This window comes from Euprymna scolopes, chromosome 30, assembly GCF_053919585.1.
Source record: "Euprymna scolopes isolate OS-2025 chromosome 30, ASM5391958v1, whole genome shotgun sequence".
NCBI lineage: Eukaryota > Metazoa > Mollusca > Cephalopoda > Sepiida > Sepiolidae > Euprymna > Euprymna scolopes.
This window is the reverse complement of record NC_136511.1, coordinates 21287056-21310398: the sequence shown is the minus strand read 5'-3', so window position 1 is coordinate 21310398 and position 23343 is coordinate 21287056. Positions and strand designations below refer to the sequence as shown.

At 44.8% G+C, this 23343-nt stretch overlaps 1 protein-coding gene across 1 annotated transcript in view; it reads right to left on the bottom strand.

Annotated features, from left to right (window-relative positions):
- Positions 1 to 3995: 3995 nt before the first annotated feature.
- Positions 3996 to 23343, bottom strand: part of LOC145254587 (uncharacterized) — a 28580-nt gene continuing 9232 nt past the window's right edge. Inside the window, exon 2 of the mRNA XM_080113193.1 lies at positions 3996 to 4360. Within this exon, the coding sequence (XP_079969319.1) occupies positions 4336 to 4360 (25 nt within the window). The 3' untranslated portion in view covers positions 3996 to 4335. The remainder of the gene's footprint in view (positions 4361 to 23343) is intronic.

Sequence of the window (23343 nt, the reverse complement as noted above, 5' to 3'; positions counted from 1 at the left end):
TTGTTATTCGCAACTAAACTTTAACCATAGATCAGTGTTAAGTTTATTCCCGATTTTTTTCTGGTCGAATTTTATGTCCTTCCTCAAACATGGCAACACTTTCTCTAAGCTTGATTTCAATCTTCTAGACGCACACAACTGCAGAATGAAAACATGATATTTCAAATAGAATCGTCATTATAATCACCATTAAGTCCAACAGTCTTGACGATGACTAGTTGGGGCCTCAGTGCTTTATCCCTCGGTGTTAGCGTAATTCAATCGCCATAGGACCTCCCACCTTGTCACCATACTTGCTTATGTTATGTAATGGATGGCTGGAACCATCCGATACACAACTGAAAAGAAAAAAAAACTTCTTTAATAAAAGATTAAAAAGAGTGGGAATCGAATAATAGATTGTCCACCAGTCGAAACGGAAAAGTTTACGTCGTAAACAGAGAAATCGGACGACGATTTTTTTGTTTACAAAAAAAAGGAAACGTGACATTCCTTGCAACTTTGGCATGTATACAAAGTTAGCATGTGAGATAAATTCACGTGTATCGATAAAGTCAATAGTCGGTCAGCTGAAGAGAAATCGGCCACGATGTCTAGGTCAGGAGGCGGCGAAAAGTTGTCAAAACGTGACCAACAGACACGCGCACTGGTATCGAACAGTATGATTGACAGATCGCGTGGATTGGAAAAAAAAAGCGAAAGATGCTAATATAAGGGGCGATTTTTGGAATCTAACCAGAAGAAGAAGAAGGAAGAGAGAAGAAGAGAGAGAGACACCGATAGGAAACGTACGACTGTCGAGAGTATAACGTTTCCACACACTCCTCTCCATCACTGAAATGAACAGTAAGCCACACTGTTAAAGTTTGTAACTATTGAAAATCTCAGTGTAAAACGAGAAAATAATTTCAAAACAAAATATATTTTTATATAAAAAGCCAGTGTATCTTACGTCTTTATTTGTTATGCTGAGTTACGTCTGACCTTTGTATGCATGTTAATTTCTTTTGAGTCGGGATCGCTGTTATGACAAGCAATGACAGCTACAAAGAGAAAATGCACAGTCAAGGGGGAAATAACTCTGTCGTCTTAGCCGTTACCATAACAACCAGAAAATTAAACAACTAGACGATCACTAAAAGACGGCTACTGGGTTTTTGTTGCAGCGGGGAACAAACTAACAACAACCGTTCCCAACCTAGGGGTCCTGGCGCTATATAACACTTGCGCAGTTTAGGTGCAGTGTCTGTGCGATTCAGATGGTGTCTCATCAGAACCCCAATGCTCATGTCCAGTGGAGTGAACCCGCGACGACTGGCAGCAGAGGAGGCCGCAGCTTCTGGCCGAAAGTAAAGTAATATCGGTGAGGTAAACAGTCGCCCTATCGTGTCAGCTACTGCGCATTTTCTTTCTAAACGTGGTTCCATAACTTTAAGGAAAACTGCAAGGCAGCAGTAGGAGTTGAAGTTAAAGTTCCCATCTCTTAGCCTTTTGCTGTGATAAGTATCTATACGATAATGTAATGTTCGTAGTATGTTATAACTCGCTATACTCCTTTTAAATAATAAGGATCTCCCGAAAATTACAAATTTGTATGAAAAAAATAACGAATAAACATCAAAAACATCATTAATAGAAACACTGCCGATTCTTTGAATCCATCAGATTTCGCTAATGCGATGAGCTGTTTCTGACAAAGTCTTTGTATTGTTTTGTACTTAACTTGAGAATCCTTAGAAAAAGAAATACATTTTTGAAGAGACACTGAGCAAGGAATTGGAATTAGTGTTATCCAAAATTAAAATTTTTTTCTGAAAGTATCAGATATTGAAGAAAAAAATCATTTAGTAATCTTTTGACAGTTCCGTGGTTAAAGATCTTCTGTTCACTTTTGAAAGATTATATTTTCTAAAGTAGCCAGATTCTAGATATTCAAATTGTCTGCAAGAACCGTCCAGGACCTCACTAATAAAAATCTAAATGTTTTACCCGCTAGAGCGTAACTTTACCTATGGTTGAGTGGTTTTGGATTAGTGTAATATTATGGGGATTAATAGTTTGAAATAATTTGATTAAATGGTTCGAATACTTAATACAAACAACACGTTGAAATAATGACAGTGAAAATAAAATGGAACAATTCGATTTACAGAACTTTATTGAACGTTAAAATTTATGCTTTTATGTTGTAAAAAAACAAAACAAAAATCACTTTTCTCCCTGCATAGTTAAAATACAAGTTTATTTTATTGTGAAAAATACAAACACTGGTCTCAAAATATATATTATTTAATTGGAATTCATTGAGACGAGTATTATTTATTTATTGCGGATTATTATCCTCATCTTTTTTAGTTGTTTCACGACGTTTCGGTCAACTATTCCTTTGGTCTTCGTCAAGTGGTAACCTCGACGGGATAGGAACTCCAAATCTAAGTGCATTCTCAGCAATTACTGCCATCCATAGTTGTTGTCTCACCACGTTTTGGCCAAGTAAACCGCTTACCGACTTTGGGTAGGATTGAAACCACAATCTTCAGACAATTCTCACCTGGAACCGTAGACATTCAACGTCCCTATCAACTGCCCCACGTTCCTCGAAGGCTAGATACTGAATATTTACAGTTTCATGTGAGAATTCTCTGAAGATTACGGTTTCAATCCTACTCCAAGCCGGCCAGGGGCTTACTTGGTCAAAATGTGAGACGACAACAACTACGGAAGGCAGTAATTGCTGTGGATGCGGTTAGGAGATTCCGGACTTGAAATTTTAAATTTGATACAGATTTCTAAGTAATTTGTGCTGTTAAAAAAATATTGTCAATTAAGATTTTCCCGTGTGGTATTGTCTTTCGACAAAAGAAGAAACAAACTATATATGCTTTATTTATAAGAGGTATAAATCATTAAAATGTTTCTACTTAATCAAGAAAACATTTATGGGATTTCGATTTGTTTTTGGGAATGAAGTTCATTAGATTTTAGGAATGTGATCACGCCGGTTTTGGGGGTTTTACTTTATGGTATAATGTAAGGAGTGGTGAGCCGGCATCAACTATTTTTAGTGAAAAGATTCGCAGATTTTATACTCCAACGTCGAAAAATGAGAAAAGGTAAGCAAAACAGGAGTTACGAAAGCGATATTTTATGTTTCAGATAAGTGTATAGCAATTGGGAGACAGAATGTTCAAATATTTTTAGTTTTTTTTTTTTTTTTTTTTTGTAAAAACAGGATTCATTAGCTGGACCATTAGAAGTTTCAGGAAAATCATTAAAATGTTTCTACTTAATTAAAATAAACCATTGAAAAGGTGTTTATAAAAGTGCATTGCATTTTATATTAATATAAGCTTCAGTGGAAAGATTGGAAATAGTTCAATGATTATAGAGATTTGCAGGTAAGTTTAAGGTTTTTGTTCGTTAATGCTTGTGGGCGTGTTTAGTGTAGGGAAATGGGCATCAAGCGAAACCGATTAGTACACCGTCGGGTTAGGGTTAGGCTCCACTGGTTTATAGAAGAATCTGGCGTTTAACGGTTTTATGTACCTATTTACAATGCCCCCCCACGGGGCAGAGTTAGACACCAGGGTCGTTTTTTTCATGTGGAGAAAAGGTACAAAAATAAAAGTTGTCTAATTCGTGAAGGGTTTCTCCTCCACCAAAAGAACGAGAAATGGAAGTGGCGCATCCGAAGAACAGATACTACACCTTGATCTTGGCCAAAAGGCGCTTTTATGTAGTTCCCAGAAATATCGTTTCGGTGCTTGTACATTTTAAGATATTAAAAAATTAAAATATCGAAAAGGTTATATAGTACGTATCCGTTTTAAACTGAAGATCTCCGAAAATAAAAAAAAAATCACTTTATTTTATCGAGTAGTTTTTTTGGTTTTGGTTTTTTTTTTTTACAGCGGAAAAAAAATGTTTTTTTTATGGGAGCGCGTTAACGTCAGCCATCTTGGAAGTTTTTGATCAGGCCACGGGGAGATAACTCCATTTAAAGCGCCGATACTCCCTCCCATCTTTAATACTAACTTTTCTTCCTAAATATCGAACCTTATGCTCTGTATCAAATTGTTTTTTTTTTCGATGTAACAAAAAAATATAAAATACTTGATCAAAGTGAACAATTTTTCGGAGGACTTCGTTCCATAACGGAGACGTATAACATTTTTTCAATATTGTCATTTTTAACTGTCTTTATAAACTGTACAAGTGCCACCATTTGAATAAATTCAGAAAGATTTGATATTTCGAATGTTTTTATTCAGGATAATATATGCGCAGATGATATGCTTGCAAACGTCTTTATACATTTTCACAAACTGCTATACATTAAATAGGAAAATAGCTCTCCAGTCTGAAAAGTAAAAATGAATAGTAGACTGAATTATTACAAATATGATGCAATGATTTAACAAAGTAATAGGCTGGCCGGCGTTGCCTGGTCGAAAAAAAAAAAAAAAAAAAAAAAAAAAAAAAAAAAAGCTTCAATATATTTTAATTCATGTTAATTTTATATTTATTTTTATAGAGCAAACACTCCATCGATTATCATATTGGACCACACACGTATATATATATATATTTCAGAAGTGTAAGCAATGTTCAGTTTCAGAACAGTTTCCGATGGTTCGTTGTTCCATACGCCCTGGGAGGTGATTGGTTTGCAGTAGACAGTTCAACGGAGCAAAAGATTCTTACCGTGTCGATAGGGGGAAAAAAAAACATCGGAAAATGCTAAAGGTTTAATATTTATGGAGCAATCTGGTTTCTGATTGGTTGGTAGCAGAACGTGAATTAATTCGATTCGTCAGTTACTAGCAGCATCGTTTATAAATAGAATCGCCCGACTGTGTGGAATAAATACCCGATTATGAATTAAAAAATATTGCAACATCCCCCATGTTTTATAAGGGGGAAGTTCTTTGTGTTGGTTCTGCTCAAAAATAGACTTTTTATTTTCAATTATCCATAACAAACATAAGAAATCATTTAGATCTTGAAATTTTAGCATGTAAAAAGACGCCATTTTTAATCGTGTTCAAATGTCAAAACATGTGGACAGAGAAGAGAAATAAAAGTGGAAGGTATTTTTTACCTTAAAAAGGGGTGGGTATGTGAAAAAGAAATAATTTCTTAAGTTTGATTATGCAGTTTTGTAAAAAAACAAAACATGCATATACACATAAATAAATATACATAAAAATAAACATACATGCAAGAGTTTTGTTTTCTGTTAATTAAAACAATGCAAAAAAAAGAGGGCATTTTTGAAAAAAAAGAAGTAGTGTGAACAAAATAAATAAAAGTCAATTGTAATTTCTGCGCGTCTAGAAATTAGCATGCAAAAAGTATTTGTCGAAAAGGAAAATTACAGATGTTTTTAAAAAATTGATATTTTTCTTTAATTTGTTTTTTTTTTTATTTTAGCAAAAATATTAGTTACGCATTAGTAGGTTAAAGTGTTAATACAAATAAAATTGATTATTAAACGTCTTGTCCAGGACTTTTTTATATACAGAAATGTATATACATACAGGGCCATGAAAAAACTTTAGTCAAATCCCCCAACACGTTTTGAGAAAAAAAACTTGTTAACTTTATTCTTGTTGCAGGTTTCGTGAATATATCAGCGATATTTTGTTCTGATGATATGTAATTCAAAATAATGGATTCCATTTTCACCTCGTTATTTATGAAATGGTATTTTATATCTATATGCTTAGATCTTTTAAGACTATACTAGGTTGATTATCACAATTAATACGGGGATTTTAGGTAATTCTGGCTCTAAAATAGTCTTTAGGATATTTTTAAGGTAAAGTGCTCCCTGGGCGTGTTTGATCGCGATAAATTCTGCTTAACACGTAGAGAGAGATACAATCTGTTGCTTTTTAGATTTCCATGAAATCATGGCCCCATTTTTTGAGAGTCTGAAACAATATCCAGATATACTTTTTCGATCTTTCCCTAATCTGAATCAGAAAATCAGAATTTATGGGGATTTGATTTTCCAAATACTCACTTCTGTTCTTTTGTTCCTTTTAAATATCGCAGAACTTGTTTAGCTTTATTTAAATCCTTCATTGTCGGTCGTGATAATTTTTGTGACTGTTTTGTTACTGTATAGCATATGTCGGGTCTGGTTGCAGTCATTAAATATACAAGACTACATATAATTTTGCGGTATAGCTTATTATTTCAGATTCTGTGTCTATATTTTTATTAATATATTTTTCGACGGGTGTAGAGCGTTTCTTTCACTCTCCCATTCCAAATTTTAATAGTATTTTGTCGATGTATCTCAATTGATTCATCGTAATATATCCTTTGCTTTGAGTAAATTCTACCCCCCCCAAAAAAAAACAGGATATTTTGCCAAGATTGGTAATTTTGAATCTTAATTTGTTCCTAACATCGGTCAACATTATGCCAGAATTTGATGCGATTAAAATATCATCGACCCACAAAACCAAAATCAGTAGTTTATTGTCTTTGTGTTGGGTATATAAACAGGGATCTACAGCGCATTGTCTAAATTGTTGTTTAATAATATAATCATGAAATACTGTATTCCAACACCGAGCGCCCTGCTATAGACCAGATGACTTGTTAAGTCGCCAGACGCTGTTTTTATTTTTCATTATAAATCCCTCTGGAAAGGTAATACAAATTTCAGTCTATTGGGGCATTCAAATAAGCATTTTTTACGTCAATTTGATGGATGTTTAAGTCATATTGCGATACGATTTGAAGTAAAATTCTAACGTTCGTGGTAGGTGAAAACGTAGAAAAATATTCTCTACCGTAAATCTAAGTAGCCTTTAGCAACAAATCTAGGTTTTTACTGTTCTACGCCTGATGCTGTAGTCTTTTTTGTAAAGACCAATCTTGTAGAAATAACAGGTTTATCTTTTGGGAGAGGCACTACCGTATAGGTGTCATTTTCGGTTAAGGCATCTATTTCTTTTTTTATGGCAATTTTCCATTCATCACAATGTTCTGAATTAATTGCTTCGTTAAAGCTTTTTGACGCATTTTCCATTGAATAGGAATAGTGGATTTGATAATATTTTATAGTGTCGACCACAAAAAAATCGGGTCGCCTTCAATTTCTTTTGGGATATCTTTCGACTTCATCATAATCATCATGAATACTCTTGTGTCCGTCATTTTTATTTTCTTCGTTTGTTTTAATAATTTGAGGAAATAGAATTTCATCTTCATATGACGGGTTTTCGTTCTAAAAATTAAACGTGTCTGTGAATTTTACACATCGGATTCTTTTTATTTTTCTCTGGAAAATACTAAATTGGCTAGACTGTTTTTATCGTATCCAAGAAATATACATCTGTCGGCTTTAATATTCAATTTAATCTTTTTATCTATATATGCGAACCAAGTTGAACAAAATACATGTATTCTGCTTAATTTTTTTTTTTTACCACAAAAAGATTCATATGGAGTTTAGATAGTGTTTTGTTAAAACACCTGTTGCGTATATTGGCTGCCGCCATAAGTGCGTACGTCCAGAGGTTCTGGGGTGAGTTTTGATTCAATGAGTATGCATCTTGCCATTTCCAAAAGTGTCCGCCACGCTGTTTCAGCAGTCCCATTTTAGTGTGGCGATCTACAAGGTAATCGACACCCAAGACCTACGCAAGATCACTCACAAAAGAGGGAAAATTGGAAATCAGGACAAGCAGAGACCCGGGAGGAAATAACTTTAAGAAGCTCCTTAAACTTAAAGATTCTTAAGATTAGAAGCGTGAAGCAAAAAAATATGTCCCTTTCCTCGAGTCTCTGTTTCCGGAAAAGCCCAAGCCAACCCCACCCCGAAAGAAAAACGTCCCCCTTAAAAAGTCCCAGTCCCAGTAAACTTCACTCCCTACCAGGGGGAAAAATAACGTCCCTAGTCGCCCCTCAGGAAAAAAGCTCAATACCCTCCCTTTGTTCCACCCCTGCCAACACACCCCAGAACACTTCCCCCTCTCAACCATGAAAACGGATATGCCCCCTCCCACCCCGTCTGACGAAGAGGCAAAGAAGCCAATCTACTGAAACTGAATCTCGGAAAAAAATCCCCCCCTTTTTTCCGGCAACACCGTTTGCCCAATTACCCCAAAAGAGAACCGAATATGAAACCACATAAGTCAAAAGACCACAAAAACCTATTAGCATTTAAGTCAGTACAACAAAAAAGAAAAAAAAAGATACCTCAAACCCCGAAAACTTCCCCAAAGCACAGAGGGTTTTAACAGTAGTTAGACCTAGAGAGGAAGCAACAGGAGTTTGGACGATGATGGAGGAGGCGAATAACGCCTACAACCTCTTTCCCCTGTCGCCTTCAACGACAGAGAAATAGCGGAGTTAAAAATAATCATGTGTTGGTCGGGCCCCTATTAAGATGTATCTATCATTATATAGGGCAATTAAACTAACATTCCGTCCTGACATATTCGGCTGTCCCCTGACGTGTCATTCCGCACTGAAATGACCACTGGATGCATGGGGACAGCTGTTGGTGCCTTAAAACCGTCTATGTTTGGTCAGGATTCCCAACCCTAAGTAAACTAAGATGACCTTGGGATTAGCTACGGTTAATATCCGACGGTTAAGGGACGCCTCTCGTAAACTTCGAGTTGCACGCAACCTTCAACGCCTCGGCGTGGATATATGTTGCTTACAGGAAACTCACTTTATTCCAAGTGAAAATCAGGATGTGCTCTTTAGAGACTTTCAGCTCCACTCAACACATTTTGATACCCACGGAAGCGGGGGTTACCTGGCTAGTTAAGTGCACTCTTGATGCGTCGTGTGACTATTTATGATGATCTGGAGGGAAGATTGCTCGTTCTGGATGTTACCATAAAGGATGTGGCATTTCGTTTTATTGGGCGCATAACGCCCAATAACCGTACTGAGCTAGTTTCCTTTTTTCGGTGAATCGAACCCTTCATGAATTCGTCTCTTCGGTTAGTTTAAGCGGGAGACTGAAACGCGGTCCTTGATCCCGAATTAGATCGCGGGGTTAATACCACAAGGGATACTAACCAGAACCGGGATGCTAAGGCGTTGAGAGACTTTATCGACAAGTTTGAGCTTGTCGATAAGTTTCGAAGCGAAAACCCCAGGGATTTAGCATGGACATGGACAGGTAGACGCGGCTCCGGTCCGGTGCAACTTTCGAGTTATATCGATCGGTTCTTAGTTAGGAGAGTCGACCTAGAGCTTTTAGACTGTCCAAGTTTTCATAATATAGTTTATTCTGGCCATAGGCTTGTCCGGGTTCGAGTAAACTTAGATAGTGTTAAACCTATGATGGCTAGTTACTGGAAGTTCAACACGTCGTTGTTCGATGTGAAGGGCTTCCGGGAACAACTTGTACTAAGCATACAGAAGGAATTGACGGGGGCTATTATCGGGAATAAGTGGTGGGGTAACCTAAAAAAATAGTCATTAGGTCCTTCGCTGCTGATTTTAGTAGCCGGCTCAACCGCAGCGAAAGCGGCACTAGAAAATAGATTAGAAAGGGCAGTAGAGGAGGGGGATAGTGATAGTTATACTATAGTAAAGGCTGAACTGGACTCCTTGGATAACAGGGAAGACTAGGGATTACTAGTTATGACTAAATTAAAAAGAGAGCCAAACGAGGCAACAAATATGGCCACGTCACTGCATGCGGAGGAGTTTCGACGTTCTGCAGATCGACACATCGCCAGCGTCACATTGCCGGACGGACGAACCGTAACTTCGAATGAGGGAATTTTGGAGAGTTTTCGAACTCATTTTCAGGAACTTTTTACCAAGGAGCTCGGTCTGACTATTGCACAGCTTGTCACATATTAAGCCGACTTTTCTCGCCTTGAGGCGACCGAAGCGGCTAGGTGTGAAGGTAGCATAAAAGAGGAGGAATTACTTGATACCTTGAAACAGGTCCGGCTAGACAGGACCCCTTGGATTGATGGTCTGTCCTACGAGGTGTATTTGAGGCTGTCGCCCATTTTTATTGCTTTGCTGACCGTACTTTTTAACTCCTGGTCTAGGAACGGGTGCATACCTCAGTACTTTACCAGGGGCATCATTAAATTGTTACGCAAAGATTAATATGGAGGGGATGGGATAGGTAATTTCCGTCCGTTAACGATGTTAAACAGAGTTAAAGATTTTGTCCAAGATCTTAGCAAATCGTCTGCAAATTGTCTTACACCGTCTAATAAGTCCCGAACAGACTTGGTCTGTTAAGGGCCGGACGATTCAAGATAATTTGCACACGATACGCTTGATCGTAGAAAAAGTCGACACAGAAGTCGCGCTAATCAATTTAGATCAGTCCAAAGCATTCGACAGAGTAGACCATCGTTACCTAGAGGCTGTTCTTCGCTCGGCTGAGTGTGTTTCCAAGTTTTGCTCTTGGATTTGCCTCTTGTATGCCAACCCCGGTGCTATGGTGGAAGTGAATGGGGTGAGGTCAGGACTCTTCACTTTAACAAGATCTATCTGTCAAGATTTTGGCCCAAATTCTCGCAAATCGTCTGCAGCTTGTCCTGGCTCATTTTATTAGCCCCAAGCACACGCGTGCTGTGATGGGTAGGACAATACAGGATAACTTGCACACTATACGCCTGATGAAGTCGGCACTGATAAATTTAGATCAGTCCAAAGCCTTCGATAGGGTTGACCATGGGTACTTGGGAGCTGTTTTGTCGGCGGCCGGTTTTGGCCCGCAATTTCGCGCGTGGGTTCATCTCTATGCTAACCCTTACGTGACGGTAGAAGTGAGTGGGAAGAGGTCGAGACCCTTCAATTTGTCACGATCAATTAGTCAAGGGTGCCCGTTATCACCCATGTTATATGTGCTTGCGATAGAGCCATTTTTGCGCAGGCTAAGGGTGAATCTAGTCCTACGCGGAATCACTTTGTCAGGTGCGGATGCCCAGGGAAAGTGTGCCGCCTATGCCGACGACATAACTGTGCTGGTAACGAGCAGTACTGAGATTAGTGTCGTCGGTGTAGCAATCAGATTGTATGAAACGGTAACAGGGGCCAAAGTTAACTGCGACAAGTCTTCGGGTTTGCGCATCAGTGCTTGGATGGGTATGCCCCTCCAGGAGTCCTTTAGTTGGAGTGGCGGGCCTTGCAAGATACTCGGCGTCTAGTTTGGTCCTGACATCCAGCTGGAGAAAAATTGGTCGGAGTTTCTGAAAGCGGTACGGTCCGCGGCTGCGCTGTGGATCAGTAGAAACCTTTCATTAAAAGGGAAGAGCGAAGGTGTGTATAACCACATTTTCCCAATCTTTATTTATCGTCCATCGGTGATTCCAATCCCGTCAGATACACTGCTATACTTGCAGAGGTGTATTTCCAACTTTTTATGACTTGGAAGGGCTCACTATGGTCTGTCGCTATGTATGCCCGCTACATCCTTCTGAAAGCGGTCTAGGTATGCAAAACGTGGAGATTCGGCTCCACACAATACGCCTCTACTACCTCCATCGAATGTGAACACAAGATTGAGAATACGGTGGCCTCTGGATGGAGAACACTAAGAAAGCCTTTCCGGCTTTGAGAGAATAGCACGAGTCCGAGGGGGGGGCACACAGGTTGCCCCGAGGTGAATGTCCCTTCTACCGCGAGTGCAGGCGCGCGCTGAAGTTCCTCTCAAGAGTTAAGGAAAGCCTCTCCAACGCTCTGTTGTCCGGGAAGGCATTTTATCGGGTGTTAGTGAGGGGATCCGTAAGGGATGTTATTATTGAGGTGCTCCCTTAGACGAAGGGGCAGCTACGTTCAATCTGGCCTTGGGCGCCTGAGTCGGGATGCCTCACTAATGATGAGGCATCCTTGACCTGTCTGGTAATTCGGGATGCTCTCTCGGTAAAAGACTTCACTCAGCTGGCTTGGCTGTCGGGCTGATGTGCGCCGCCTGGGTAATACCTAGGAGGTCCACCCTCCAGGGCCTTGCCAATGGGCTTTCCGCTGGAATGTTTATCGCTTACTGTCCGAGGTGCCTCGACCGGAGAATTCCGTCGGGGTTGCTCTTGCAATTTTTACAATTGCCCCTCCTTTAGGGGAGCCTGCTGGATCCACACTTTCCGGTCTTGTGCCACATTTTGCTAAGGTGGGCAGCAAATAAATCCCTACCCCATTCTGAATTGTCTGACTCGTCTCTCTGCGTTTTACCTAGCACTGTTATGATAGTTACTCTCTCTATATATATATCAACTGTGAAAAATTAATCCTGTACCATCAGTTCGAATCGAAACCGAAACACAGCTTCCCAGCCTTATCCGCTGACATATGACGTAAATCCCTACGTATGAAAAACTGCAAAAATATCAAATTCAACCCATACGTTTTAATTCACGCGCACAAAGATAACGTGTGTAGTCCACTTACGCCAGGTGAAAGTATTTTCTTGCAATTGTTACCCGTTAGCAGCTATTTTACTTGTTAAAACACAAATCAACCGCGTGCTGCATTTCCAACTATATACCGTATATTTCGGCGTATAAGCCGACCGTAAAATAAGGCTAGGTACAAAATTGGGGCAAATTAATGAATTTATCATATATCGGTGGTATAAGACGACTGCTAAATCACGAAACCATGTTTGTTTAGCCTAAGCTGGAGATTGCAAGACCCGGTATCTTATGAAATACTGGCTTTTAAAAATATATCAACTCTTAACAACTAATTCAGACAGGGGCTTGGAGAGACAATTATCAAACACAAACATTTTCATCTGGACCATTTTCATCTGGAATTCTACGCAATTATCCATAAACTACGCATGCTTATATCTTAGCGCAATAGTGAAATAAAAAAAAAATAATCTATAATATGAACTTCACCTGTCTGTTTAAATGCATGTATGCATGTATAAAACTTGACCGATTTTCACGAGATCGTTATCGTTTTGAAGCGTCCCCATTCGGACGACAACTCTCGAAGAAGTTGCTAAAAACATTACTCCTTCACCCTGAACTGGACTTTTTCTACTTGGAAAAGTCCTTTTTATCGCAGATATTTTCAATAGTCATCCCCTCTTTTCGATTTACTAGCCTTAATTTGAAACTTCACTTCACATTTGGCGATGAACGCAGCAGCAGAGCCATCACGTTTTTTTTTTCATGTTCTTTTCTCCCTGCGCGGTACGGGTTCAAGCCTTTCTGATGCTAACACTTTTTGCTCAACACATCTCTAGACACCCAGACAACGCCGGGCACACAGGTTTGACTAATATGAAATAAAAAATGCTTAGTAATTAATTAACGATCATTTTTCATGATAGGAAATGAAAATAAGCTGACCCTCATGTAGTCGCTCGCATGTACATGACAAAGTATACAAGTTTGCTTAAATATCAAAGGCAGAGCGAGAGAAAAAACTCAAATGTATACAAATATAGATTAGGAAACAAACCTTTCAAAATGTACAGTTTTTATTACATTTTCACCCCAAACAAGGCACATTGCCACTTTGGTGTAGGAGCCACTATCAGGGGCAACAACTACTGGGTACTATGTAAGGATTTTGGCAGCAAGATATAGGTTCACGTTACACTTGAACTTCTGCACATACTTACCTTGCGTAGAGGTAATGGCGTGAGATCAAAGTGTAGTATCTGTTCTCAGACACTCATACTAAGGCGTGACAAAGTTTTTTACGCAGCCCACTTGGCCAAATTTTGGCCACTTAAGGTTTTTTTTTTTCTTGTCAAGCCTAAAAGGACCGACCCCTTCTTTGGCAGTGTGGTCCTTTCGGCTAAACTAACTGCCTTGCTTTTCTTTCTTTTTCAGGTCCGTCCAGTGTCTGGATCCGACTTAAGCAGCCGGCAGGACTAGAGGTAACCGACGTGCCATTAGGCGAAGGCCCTCTAGCTCCGAATCGGCGGGTCGGTGAAGGGCACTGGGCCAACTTTACCAGAAGGCAGGCCTCTGCCTTCAAACACCATGGGGGACGCCCCTGGTGTTGTGACGCGGCGGGGGAGTGCCACATCCGGTGGCACTCCAGTGACGAGAAGGGGGGGTGTCACATCCGGTGACACCCCAGTGCCGAGAAGGGGAAGGGTGTCACACCCGGTGACACCCCAGTGCCGAGAAGGGGGGTGTCACACCCGGTGACACCCCAGTGCCGAAATGCGGGGATATCACCTTCGGGGATATCCTCGTACCGTTAATGAGGGGGAATGCCACGCCCACTGACTCTCCGGTGTCAGTTTCGGGGGTCGCTACCCCCAGTTCCAGCAGGGAGATCTCCATGGAGAACCTAAATGTCGTCCAGGGCGCACCTGGCGGAAGGCTTGCCCACAAGGCTAGGAAGCCTGTTAAAAAATGGTGGGTCCCGGACGACCACAGACAACCCCAATCCGAAGCAAGTAGCCCCCAGAAAGCTGACACCGGGGAGTTAAGGAAAACCAAATCCCTCGAGGTGATCGTGGTAGATGGGTGCTCCTCGACCAAGACTACACTAATGACACCAGCCAGCACGGCGGAGTGGCCAGCCCTCACAAGCGACGACTCCCCGATAACGCCAGCTCAAAGACCGAAAGACCAGACAGCCGGGACCAGCACGCCAGGGGAACCCCAGACGTCGGGAGCCTGGACCAAAAAGGACAGCGGGAATACCAAAACTCCGGAATTCTACAAGGACCTGTTGGAGACCAAGTACCGGGAACTCATCGAGGGAAATACCATCAAGACACTGACCGGTACTTGGGACGACATAAAGGAAAGAACGCTGTCCTTTATAACTTTCGACGCAGGTGGAAAGGGACTAACCGGGGTTTCCATGGAGAAAATGCTTGAGACAATCAGCCAGCTAAAAATTCCGGCTCAGTATTTGGTAAAGAGACTCCGTTCCACGTGGGATGTCCTTTTGCCATCAAAGGAGGTGGCGATAAGTTGGGCAAAAGGAGACCTCACGTGGAAAGACATACGCCTCCGGCCGGAATACTTATCAAAGAGGCAAGTAACTGTCACTGTGCTGGGAGTCCCGTGTTTTATCGGGGAGGATCTGCTGGGCGCAACATTCTCGCAGTTTGGGCAGGTCGAAGGCGTGCTTCCAGTCAAGGGTCCCCGGAACATCATCACGGGGACCTACAAGATCTACATACGGATAGACCGCAAAAAATTTCCACCAGATCCCTGCCCAGCTGACATGTGAGGACTGGAACATGGCAGTAATAGTAGAGGGGAGAAGACCACTGTGCTGGCTTTGCCTGAAGCCCGGACACATGGCCCGCTTCTGTCCTACAAGAAAGGACGCTCCTAAAACAAAGGAAGCAGCTACAAGTCCAAAAACAGACCAACCCAAGGAAGGACAGAAGCCGGCGAAGACAAAGGGGGAGAACGAATGGAGCAAAGTCGCCGCAAAAGGCAAGAAGACGGAGGTGGCCCCCACAACACCGAGGGCAGTTGCGGCGACTACTAAGAGGAAGCTCCCGGTAAGCTCCTCGGAGTCGGAGGAAGAAGAACATGCTCCAAAACTTAAGAATAAGGAAAAGCGAGAGAGGAAGGAGCTGCCGAAAGACACAGAACAGGAGCTTCCTCTAGAAGAAGACACCAATGAGACTCCCCCTGAGTCTATGGAAGACGTACCAGCCGAGCCTCCAGTATCTCTCACCCAAGAAGCTCAGCCTATCCCTCCCCTATTCAACACTCCGGAGCCGGAAAGAACAGCTCCGGAAGACCAGCAAGCGGCGTCGGCGCAGAAATCAGTGGAAGAAAAGGCGCCCTCCAGGACGGAAAAAACAAGGAAATAACCTTTTTGGCCTGGGGAGCGCCTTTGCGACGCAGAACTAGCTGTCGGGGACCTAAACGGTACGCAGAAAAAGAATCTCCGGCAGCTAGAAAAGTTAACAACTGTCGATTCAAAGAACATCACAGACCCCCGAAATTTCGCCGACGCCCCGAATCTCATCACCTTCGTGCGGCCAAATAGGAGAGGAAGATCAAAGGCACTATGGAGGATGCTGGAGGCAGGAAAAACAACTTTCCCGGGCTTCAGGCTCATGGACGAGGAGCACCCATCTTTAACAAAAATAGCAAAGCAATGCGAAGGTCGGGTCCCCATTTATGTTCACCCCTACTTCTATAGAGCAATTAAATTGACGTTCCCCTTGGACGTAGGGGGTCTGGCCAGGAACGGGCGGCTTACGCCCGACCTGCTCAAGGGCAGTCTGGGCCAGACTTTCGACGTCCTCTCTCCCGAGGACTTTAGACCCCTAGTAGAGGAATACTACTAGGTAGTGGAAACATGGAAACGAGCTTAAATTTAGCTAGCTTACATGCGAGGGGCATGAGATCCCGAAGCAAGGCTGTTTGCGTGCTGAGGGATCTCGTGGCCCTTGAGGTAAATGTAGCCACCTTACAAGAGACCCACTTTGTTGGGGCCGGGGACTGCGATGTGCTGGTGAACGATTTTGATGTTTACTCAGCATATGGCAGTCTCTATAGCTGGGGGGGGTTCTGTACTAGTGAGTCGCACTCATTCTCCGACACTTACGCTTGTCCACGCGGACGCTCATGGGAGGCTGGTCGTGGTCGATGTTGCCGTTAAAAGCGGCGCGTTTCTGATCGTGGCAGTTTATGCGCCTAACATCCCCAGCGAGAGGGTTTCCTTTTTTCGGCGGGTAGAGGTGTTTCTCTCTTCGGGTCCGGAGCGGGTAGTTTTAATGGGGGACTAGAATGCCATACTGGACCCCAGCATAGAAAAGGTCGGGGGGGTTAGAGGGTCGGGAGGGTGTGAAAGCAGCCTGTCTGACCTGATGGCCTCGTGCGATCTGGTCGACAGGTTCCGTCTGGATCACCCCGGGAGAGAGATGTGGACGTGGCAATCTAGCTCGGCCGCCTTTACAAGTTCATACTTGGACAGGATGTAAATTAGAAGGGGCGACATAGATTTCCTATCTTGTCCCACGTTCCACTGGTTAGGTCATTCGGACCACAAAGTTGTGTTGGCCCGTTTGAAATTAGGTAATAGGCCTAGGTTGGCTGGCTACTGGAAGATAAACGCCTCCTTATTGGAGTCGGTCGACTTCCGGGAGCAGCTGACATTACTAATTCAGAGGGAGTTAGTGGGGGCGGTTACCGGGAGTAGATGGTGGGTTAATCTTAAGGCTACCATTAGGCGCTTTTGTGTCCAATACAGCCAACGCCTCGCGTTAACTAGGGCTCGGACCAAAAGGCACTTAGAGGATAGATTGACCCGGGCGGTGGCAGGGGGGGATTCCCTAGAACTAGCTCTAGTTAAGGGGGACCTCAATCGCTTGGCTAGCGAGCGATATGAAGGTCAATTAATTAGGGCTAGGTTAGAAAGAGTCTCCAACGAAGCCGTGAACGTTGACGCTGTTGCGCGTAAGGCTGCCCTAAGACGTGGCTCGGACGGGTACATTCGGGAGGTGAATAACCTGGGAGGGCGTCCTCTCGTGTCGACACGGGAGATCTGCAATGGGTTTCGGCAACATTTGGAGGAGCGCTTTACAAAACTACCCAGACTCCGCGGCCAGGAGTTTGGCAGCTATTTAGCTGGCTCGCCCCGCCTTACTGCGGCCCGAGCGGCTAGCTGCGAGGGGATGATTACGGAGCGTGAGGTCATTACTGCGTTGAAGCAGGTTGGCCGCAACAAATCGCTGGGGCTCGATGGTTTACCTTACGAACTGTTCTTGAGGCTGTCGCCCATGTTTGGTGCCCCTTCTGACGGGCGTGTTTAACCACTGGTTTGCCCAGGACTCGATCCCGAGGCAGGTAACCAAAGGAGTGGTCACGCTTCTGAAGAAGGGGAGCCAACATGGAGGGGGGAATCTAGATGACTATAGGCCCATCACTCTGCTTAACGCAGATTTCAAGATTTTGTCCCGCGTTCTTGCGAATCGACTGCAGGTTGTTATCGGCGACTTGGTCGAACCGGATCAGAACTACGCTGTGAAGGGTCGATCGATTCAAAACAATCTGCACTTGATTCGCACGATCTTAGAGGGGGTAGAAGACGACACAGAAGCCGCGCTGATCAATTTAGATCAGTCCAAGGCGTTCGACAGGGTGGACCATGGGTTCCTGAGGGCTGTTGTGGAAACCGCCGGCTTTGGTCCGGACTTCCGCAAGTGGATCTCCGCCCTGTATCGTGATCCCGCGGTGGTAGTGCAAGTTAATGGTAGGTTGTCGGAGTCTTTTGGGGTCTCCCGGTCGGTGCGGCAGGGTTGTCCGCTGTCGCCTCTGCTTTATGTCCTGGCGTTGGAGTCCTTCCTTCGCAAATTAAGGGACGAGGCGGCGAGACCAGTCCAACGCGGCATAGCTCTGGCTGGCGGCAAAGTTGCCAGAGTGTTCGCGTACGCCGATGACGTTACCGTGTTCGTTGCACGACGAACCGATATTGAAGCGGTGATAGAGGCGATCGCTGAGTATGAAGTTGTCACAGGGGCCGTGATCAATCGCAGCAAGTCCGTTGGCCTGCGGTTGGGCGCCTGGACCGGAGTAAACTCGCTTCCAGGTGTGTTCGGCTGGACAGATGGCCCAGTAAAGATTCTCGGTGTGTGGTTCGGGCCGGACCTCCAGCTGGACAAGAATTGGTCGGAAGTACAGACTAAGGTCGAGTCGTCAGTAGGGACTTGGATTCGTAGGGGATTGTCCTTGAAGGGTCGCGCGGAGGCATGTGCTACGTACGTGTTTCCGCTGATCCTTTACCGTTTATCTGTTCTTCCCCTGCCTGCGGACCGCTGTAAGGCTTTAGAGCAACTCCTATTCAAACTCCTTTGGGTAGGAGGGAAGCCGTATGTCCGTAGACAGGTCTGTACACAGAAGCTTAGCGAGGGAGGCTTGGGGATGCCTGATCTGCAAATCACAAGCACGCAGAAAGATTGGCATTCCTGAGTCGGACACTGATGGAGGAAACGCCCTGGGTACCAGTCGTGGAGCAAGCTTTCCCACGGCTCATATCCAACCCTGCCGCTGAAGGTCGCAGAAGACCGGCAGGGGAAAGGTGTTTCCTTACTGAATGCCGAGCCGCCCTTTGGGCATTGCCGGGGTCGAGTGACCTTGCACGGCCTAGGTGGTTGCTATATAGGGATGTAGTGGAGGGGACTGCGAAAAACCCGCTGGTGGAGCGGCTACATCTGTCGAGGGGGGATCTTCTCTCGCTGTGGTGTTGGGCGCCTGCCATTAGCTATATTAACAACGCTGAATTTTCGCTTACGTGGAGGCTAGTCCGAGACGCGCTACCACTCTTTGGCAAACTAGCCAGGGACGATCAGGATAGGGATTATTACTATCCCCCGTGCCCACGCTGCAATGATGAAGAAGAGGAGGAGACGAGAGAACACGCGTTCTTTCTTTGCAGCGGGGTGCGGAGTCTCTGGGAGTATGTCGAAGGGGTAACGGCTCGCATCGACCCCGAGCAGTCGGTGCCACTTGATTTAGCGTACGTAGTCGATAATGTGGATCCGCCGTTTGACAGGGAGAAATGGTTGGGGTTTCTAGCGATCCTAGCGGTGGCTAGGTTAGTGACGTGGGTTTCACGTCTGGACATTGTCTATAGGGGGCAATCCGTTTCTGATCACGATCTGGTTGTTCGTTTTAAGCATCAACTTTAAACGAAAATCAGATGTGATTGGAAAAGATTGCACCACATCGACTTTGATAGAAGATGGGTGCACAACACTAGTTTGTGCATCCGACGAGGCGCTAGATTTCAGTTCGTGTTTCCACCCTAGTGGTATTGGTCCTAGGGTGCTGAGGTTTCTTTTTTCTCGGAACCCAGCCCTATCAAGACAAGTAATATAAGGTTAACCTTATAATATTGGGTAGTTTTAAGGCTAGATAGGTAGTAACCACCAAGAGTGGATAGCTTGTGCTTTTTATAGGGCCTAGATTAGGGTAGTATGCGTGTGGATCCTGTTCCCATAGCTTTTTATTTTTGATAGATTGGCACTAGGAGAGCTTCCAAAGATGCCCAAAAGTCCATTTGTTTTATTTTGTCCCAGGCCTATTTTGCCCATTACGTACTTTATCTTGGAAGACGCCATCCATCCCTATTATCCCCGACCCTAATTTATTTTCCATACATGTCCCTAGTTCCTCCACTCCCCTTTATGGAACGACCTGCTTGCTTTCACCCTTTCCCCCCGGGGGAAGAGGACCGGAAGACAGTGGGCGTTTCATATGACAGACCAGCCGTTAGGTAGGGAGGGTCCCCTTACTAACCCGTCCCCATAGGCATTTTGTTAATTTGTTTTCTTTTTCTTTCTTTTTGGGTGTATTCTAGCTTGCCCCCCTCCCCATCATCTCACCCCCATTATAAAAAAAAATTAAAACTCTTTAGTTTGTACATATTTTCCCCTTTTAGTTTTTTGTATATAATGTTATGTTTTTCTTCTTTTTATCACAGCGTGAATATCGCCTGCCATCCCGTAAGCTGGGGAGCTGTTATTTTAAGTAGGTCCGGGTAAGAATGTTAGGCGAAACAGTGCATGATAGAAACTCTAGTGTAGGTTTTATAATAAAGTACTTGCTATCTTACGCAAGTCTAGCTAAGGACTAGAAAAGACCCCTTTTTCCCCACTTCCCCTTACTGACCTTTGTGCCTAAGCTTCCTCGTACCCCAAATGAGGCCTTGGCAGTAGATAATGCCAAGGCCGGGGACGAGGGGCTAAATATCATACTTAGCTTGCGTAGAGGTAACGGCGTGAGATCAAAGTGTAGAATCTGGTCTCAGACACTCATACTAAGACCTGACAAAGTGCTTTACGCAGCCCACTTGGCCAAATTTTGGCCACTTAAGGGCTTTTCACTGTCTAGCCAAAAAGGACCGACCCCTTTCTTTGGGAGAGTGGTCCTTTAGGCAAACTAACTGTCTTTTTGCTTTCTTTCTTTTTCAGGTCCGTCCAGTGTCCGGATCCGACTTAAGCAGCCGGCAGGACTAGAGATAACCGATTGCCATTAGGCGAAGGTCCTCTAGCTTCCAAATCGGCGGGTCGGTGAAGGGCACTGGGCCAACAAAAAAAGAGGCAGGCCTCTGCCTCTAACACCATGTGGGACGCCCCTGGTGTTGTGACGAGAAGGGGGACTGCCACATTCGGTGGCACTCCAGTGCCGAGAAGGGGGGGGGGGTCACACCCGGTGACACCCCAGTGCCGAGAAGGGGGGTTGTCACACCAAGTGACACCCCAGTGCCGAGAAGGGGGGTTGTCACACCAAGTGACACCCCAGTGCCGAGAAGGGGGGGTGTCACACCAAGTGACACCCCAGTGCCGAGAAGGGGGGGTGTCACACCAAGTGACACCCCAGTGCCGATACCTGGGGATATCACCTTTGGTGATATCCCAGTGACGATGACGGGGGGCACCACACCCGGTGGTGCTCCAGTGCAGTGGAAGGTCCCGGGGGTCGTCACCCCCAGTACGGAAGGATCGCAAGCGTCCGGCAAGGTTGCGGACAAGGGGATCGCCACCCAGGAAGGCGCCCCCGGGACGAGCGAAGGGGTCTCTGTGGTCGACACTAACAGGCCATGGATGCCGCCTACAACCGGGTTAACAAGGAGCCGCGAGGAAGTCGTCAAGGCCTGGAGTGACTTCGTCAAGCAGACTCCAGGCGGAGAGGGGGAGGACATATCGAAGGCAGCGGCGGCTAAGAAAAAGAAAAGGAGGCATGTAAAACGTAGGTGGCTGCTCGACAATGAGACACCAACAGTGCCGGACCAAACGCAGTCGGCAAGGAGCAGCCCCCAAAAGTCGGCCACAGAGACCCGTTGAAGGACAAAATCAGTAGAGGTCATTGTTGTGGATGGGTGCTCCCCAGGGGGGGGGAGCAAAAAGCGTGGAGCCGGCAAAGAAGGAGTGGCCAGCTCTCGCAGGATCAGACTCACCAATCCCAGAGGAGCAAAAAACACCACCATCAACCCCTGTGGCGGCAGTGTTGGATGGAAAAGTCGTAGCAGAACAACGGAGCTGGAGTCCCCAACCCAAGGAAACCAGACGCCCTCAGTACTACAAGCAGCTCTTCGATGAGAAATATAGCAGTTATGTCGAGGGTAACAACATCACAGTCGTCCTGGAAACCCTCGAAAAGATCCGGGAAAGATCGGTATCCCTGTTGACCTTGGACGCAAAAGGGAAAGGGCTGAAAGGAGTGCCGAAGGAAACAATGATGGAGCTGCTGAGCGAACTCAATATCATGGCCCAGTACGCCGTACGGCGTTTCAATGCGATGTGGGAGGTCCTCTTGCCGACAAAAGAGGACGCGGAAAAGCTGGCAAGAGGAGACGTCGTCTGTAGAGATATAAAAATTCGGCCAGAATACCTCTCCAAGAGAAGAACAACAGTAACGGTAACAGGGGTACCGTGCTTTCTCATCGAAGAGCAGCTGGGGGCCATATTGTCCCAAATATGGCGATGTGGAAGGAATTGAGGCCATAAAGGGACCAAGAAATATCCACACCGGGGACTACCGGCTCCAGATGCGGCTAACCCGCAAGGAATTCCTTGGGATCCCCGCCCAATTTACCTGCGAGGGCTGGTCGATGATCGTCATTGTAGAGGGCAGAAGACCACAATGCTGGCAATGCCAGAAAACTGGTCACGTTGCCAGATTTCTGAGACGAAGAAAGAGGACGAAGCTGGGACCAGTAAGTGGAGCACGGTCGCAGCTAGGAAAGCAAAGAAAGCAGAGCCGGCTCCAAAAACCGTATCAAGACCTACGGCAACTACTGCAAAAAGGAAGCTTAGGGGCAGCTCCTCGGGCTCCGAGAGCGAGGATGATAAACACCAAGAGAAGAGAGAGAGGATGGAAGAACAGAAAGACCAGCGCCCTGAGCTTCCAGAAAAAAAACACCCCCCCAAGGAAGAAGTTCAGCTTACCCGTCCCCTGTTCACTACCCAGGATTCAGAGATGGAGCAACCAGGAGCTCAAGAAAATAACATCAAAGAGGCACCAGAAGACGAAACACGAGAACCGATAAAGTCGGCGGCCCCTATGGAAGAAAGGACTAGGAAACTCCCTTTCTGGCCTGGGGAAAAATATGCACCGCCGACCTAAGCCATACGGTCAGTGACCTCAACGGCCGACAGAAAAAATACATGAAGGAACTGGAAGCCCTGAAGGTGGTCGACGGAAAGGAGGTCACTGACCCGAAGAATTTCAGTAACGCTCCATCTCTTATTACCTTCGTCCGGGTGAACAGGGGAGACAGAGCAAAGGCACTTTGGAGGATGATCGAGGAGGGTAAGACAGCCTTCACAGGATTTAAAATCGTAGACGGGGAGCACCCATCACTTGGCAAGAAAGCCAATCAATGCGAAGGGAGGGTCCCACTTTATGTTCACCCCTCCTTTTATAGGGCACTAAAGAT